We start from the raw sequence: 4,545 nt of genomic DNA, 5'->3' as shown, positions 1-4,545 counted from the left end.
AGATCTTATTTAGCTTTCTTGACAAATTTTGGGAGGAGATATCTAACCAATTCATTGCCTCTAAGATTTTCCCCTTCACTAATTCCCTTCTTCCACAAATTTAACCAAGACCCTCTAACTCTAATCATTCCAACCTCATCACCCATTAAACACTTCCAAATTCATTCTGTAATTTTACATCGATTTTAACTTCTAGATTTCATGTAGGTAGTGTCACCCTGGTGGCTTAAGGCTGCATATTATCAAGGAAACTGTCTTCTTGTTAAATTTCCTTTTTCAATCCTTCAGCAAACAAATACATTTGCCAGCATAAATCAAACAAAAGCAAACTTTATTATATTTAGCATTACATCCAATTTCTAAACAAAATAAAATGGATACAAGATACCATACACTAACAGTTACACAACTCTTGCAAACAATTCAAAATATATTACAACATAACAATATTCATCCCTTTCCCACTCCATTTATTTACTATGTATCCCAACCGACCAACCAGTGAGAAAAGTTGGGCAAGGGGAGTGTTGCTTCCTCGATTACTCGCAAGTGATGGATACTTGCACTTCACCATATTCACCGTATATGCTCTTGGTTTGGGTTCCAACCATTGCATCAAAGTGTGCACTTCCCTTCGCAATTTGGTCATCAGGTGACGCTGTATCATAATCCCACAAATCTGTCGTTATTGTTAACCCAGAACTTACTGGCGCTACCACAACCGAACGAGTTAGGGGAATAGACTGATAAGGACGCACTTCGACATATTCATCGGATGATTTCTCAAACAATGAGAGGGATGTCGATGATCCCCCTAAATCTTGGGAAGCTTTAATTGTTCCATACACATCCGCTGGCGATTCATTATCCCCACTGATCAACAAAACCTCGATAGTGGCATTGAGAGCTTGTCTTATTACAGAGTAACCCACCGTGACATTGCCATTTTCACCATACACAACCTTCTCTAAACGCTTGTCGTAGTTGGTGAAAGTTATATTCTCTTTTCTTGGTTCCCACACAATGTCGCCTTGAGCAATCTCGTCGTCGGGGGACAAGCTATCATGATCCCACAAATTGACTTTGATAATGAACACATCACCACCTGAAATAGCAGTAGAAGGGCCTGTCAATGTGGCATATCCACCAGGACCTTTGCTTTCATAGTCACTTGAACTTCGATCATACACCGTATGAAGGCCCCAAAAGTCCTTGACCTTCACCGTTCCATAGAGGTCACCAGGATCCTCACCATCAATATCATTCACACGTACATACTCGATGCTCACCAATGTACGCACGTATGAAACATTTGTATCAGCAGCAGTATCCACATTACGAGCAGTGCTAGCACCAACATCAGTTTGGCGTTTCACGCGGTTGCTTGTTCGTGGGACATACAACAAGATCCCAAGTGCGGCAATGGCTTGACCTACAGTCCAAATGTTGAATCTATTAGGGTGCGGGACATTAGGCAAGGGCGTATTATTTGTCCAGTAGGGGAAGTCAGCACGTTGGACAGCACTAGAAAAACTTTCAAAGCCTTGTTCCAACTCGACCAGCTGCCAAGTTAGTGGTGCAGAATTGTACCAATTTGTAACAATGTGGTCGGTTGTTAATTGAAACCTAGCAGATTCAGCAATCATTTGAGTTAGAACTAGTAGTGCTCTAGCACAATTCTGCAATGCATTGTTTTGGGTCGAGTTCGGGTTCTCTGTTGTTGCTAGGTTAACAATGGCATTACTCAAATTAGAAAAACCCAGCTGAACAGTTTCACGAGTAACACCGGCAGCATTAATCAAAGTGTACCCATCTGCATAGCTTCCAGTATATGCAAGAGGTGTCGATCTAGAAATCAAAGATGAATCCGAAAACTCCCAAAATGTTGTGCCGTTATCTCTCGAATATCCACGCACGTATAGATTTCTTTTTTCAATTCTCAAGATCATTGTGGAATCACCAGAAGTTAGGCGAATATCTAACCAGCTTAGAGGCTGTGTCTGTGGCATGAGCACATTGAGATCATGTGATGTGGAGTATGAGAGTATGGATCTTAGGCTTTGGATAAATGTCTGGTAATCATCCTCATCAACATTGAAAGCAATTGTAGTATGCCCACCTGCCATTGTTGATCACGCGTTCTAGTTTGCAAAGATAAAATGGAAGTGTTTGTTCAGTAGTGTTATATAGGTAAAAGGCTTATTTGCTACAATTTTTGGAATTATTCCTATTTTTATTCACTATAATTAATTTCAATGCAATTAAGAGAATAGAAGCATGACAAAGAAAGAACCAAAACAATTTTGTGCAAGTTATCCATAGATGATGAAATTATGTTAAAAGATTATAAGATTCTAGAAAACATGAATATAAAGTAGTAGACAGTTCAATTACTTGATTAAGTGAGGTAAAGAATAGTTACTTCTCCTATCCTTAGAGGATCTTGGTTTAAATTAGTGGAATGGAAGATTAATATGAAATGCCCAACTTGTTTATTAATATTTCTTTCCTTGTCTCAATTCAACGAGTCTTTTATATACTTTAAAGGGGTGGAAGCAACTTAGGCTAAGTTCAAAGGTTGACGGTACTTCATTCACACCAAAACCTTTTATTATATGTCAACTTTCCAGTCGGTTGTGACTTAATTTTTCTATAATTTTCGTCTGACGTTTGTACATTTGACTAAAATTCTATATTTTCATATACTATTATATATATCTAGATTATGTTAAAAAGAAATTACTAAAATTCAAAATTTTACGAGTTCTTCTAAAGAAAAAACAAAAGCAAAAATAATGTTTTTGAAAATGTTAGTAGAAACAAGAAGTTCTACGAGAATATTGTCTAGATTTCTAACATTATTTATATATTGATGAAAATATATACTATTTATATGTAGCATTCATTTTTCCCCTAGAGAACCATCACAAATTCTTGAAGAGTCGAATAATTACAAGAATAAATTGAAAGAGTCGAACCACATTAAAAATACCTGGTTTCTTCTTCGAATTATGTGGAAAAATGAAGAACAAAGATCAAGTAGATGAACCTGCAAATTAATCCACCTTGCTCCTTGTTAAGTACAACTTTTTTCTGGAAAAAGGCTGACATGAAAGATTGAAAATCAGTACTAGAAACAAAAAAGAGGAAAACCTCTAGTGTTATAGAGGTGAAAACCTTATTTGCTAAAGTTTTTGGAATTATTCCTATTTCTTATTGACACTGTGATTATTTTCAGCCCAATTATGATAATAGAAGCATGGCGATGAAAGAACCAAAATAATTATGTAGAACTTTTCCCATAGATAATGAAGTTATGTTATAAGATTCTAAATAACATGAACCCAAAAGATTAAAAATATAATATAAAGTAGTAGACAGGTCGATGACCTGGATAAGTAAGGCAATGAGTTAGTACTTCTCTTACTTTGAGAGGGCGTTGGTTAAATTTGAGGAAGAAGGGAAGATTAATGTCTCCTTCCAAAATTTTGTAAAGAAAAGAGCAAAATTAGATGTTTCTGCCTGCGAAATCCTTTTTGAGAAAAGTATTGATTAGTAAAAGTAGGCAAGTGAATGCAATCAGTCCTCCGAATTGAAAATCCAACTTGTTTATTAATTTTTATTTCTTTGTCTCAATTCAATTCATGATGCTCTGAATTGAAAATCCAATATACATTTGCTAAATCAAAATTTATATTTAAATGAAGAATAATCCAATTTAAAAAAGTCAAAAGGTCATGAATTATATTTCCTTATTGAGTTATTTACAACTAGTTGGGCCTGTTCAAAAAAAAAAATTATAAATAGTTGGATCTGTTAGTATGAGGCCTACAAGCCAATATGCGGTTGTATGGCAATGACACTTTAATATATCTATGTATGACATTTTGTTATTTATAGTAATATTGAGGCAGTTCTTTATCCATGAGTTTGTAATTTAATTACTATTTAAGATTATATAGATAAAGCTCATGAAACTATACATGCTATGCAAATAAATTATATTGAGATATAATTATGAGATCATTATGCATCAAAGCGTTGTTCATAAAAGTTCATGATCATTGTATCATTGAGACGTGGCATCAATAATACTCAAAGATTGAGCAATCAATCTCAAAGGCTAAAGTATTGAAATACTTGGAATTAGCATGTGGGTCCTTGCATTAGGAGAGCAGGTTCACTGAACGTGACCTGACATGAGAAATGCATTTTGTATACTACTCTAGTGTCTGTGCAAATATTTTTCATGTATTAGTCGTGTAAATACTTCGTAAACTTGAGACACTAATTTGTCTTATATGTGAAGTGCTATATATTTGATCATGGATGCCAAAACAAGATATGGTTAGTTATAATATGAAGCATGTGAAGGTAAATAAGTTATCAAGAAAGGAATCATCATCCCAAGTGATTTAGGGGACATATCCTAACAGTTCTCAGTTGATTTTAGCTTGTTGAAGTCTTTAGCTAAGGTAACTTGGAGATTATGAAAAGAAGTTTTATAAATCTCCATAAAGCTAATGATCTAACTTCAAAAACGAA

General features: G+C 35.0%; 1 protein-coding gene across 5 annotated transcripts in view; it reads right to left on the bottom strand.

Moving 5' to 3' along the window:
- Positions 1–314: 314 nt before the first annotated feature.
- LOC110418945 (nigrin b-like) overlaps positions 315–4,545 on the bottom strand; it is a 5,794-nt gene continuing 1,563 nt past the window's right edge. For 4 of the 5 annotated variants that reach the window (XM_021431770.1, XM_021431771.1, XM_021431768.1 and 1 more), the window contains 2 exons: positions 2,993–3,104; positions 315–2,141 (listed from right to left, as the gene is read on the bottom strand). In XM_021431770.1, the coding sequence (XP_021287445.1) occupies positions 540–2,126 (1,587 nt within the window). In that variant the 5' untranslated portion in view covers positions 2,127–2,141; positions 2,993–3,104 and the 3' untranslated portion in view covers positions 315–539. Of the gene's footprint in view, positions 2,142–2,992; positions 3,105–3,427; positions 3,459–4,545 lie in introns of those variants that run through there. The other variant, XM_021431772.1, reaches the window with a different exon arrangement.

Source organism: Theobroma umbraticum, unplaced genomic scaffold, assembly GCF_002168275.2.
Source record: "Theobroma umbraticum cultivar Fairchild unplaced genomic scaffold, ASM216827v3 scaffold_67.0, whole genome shotgun sequence".
Lineage (NCBI taxonomy): Eukaryota > Viridiplantae > Streptophyta > Magnoliopsida > Malvales > Malvaceae > Theobroma > Theobroma umbraticum.
This window is presented reverse-complemented; position numbering and strand designations above follow the sequence as displayed.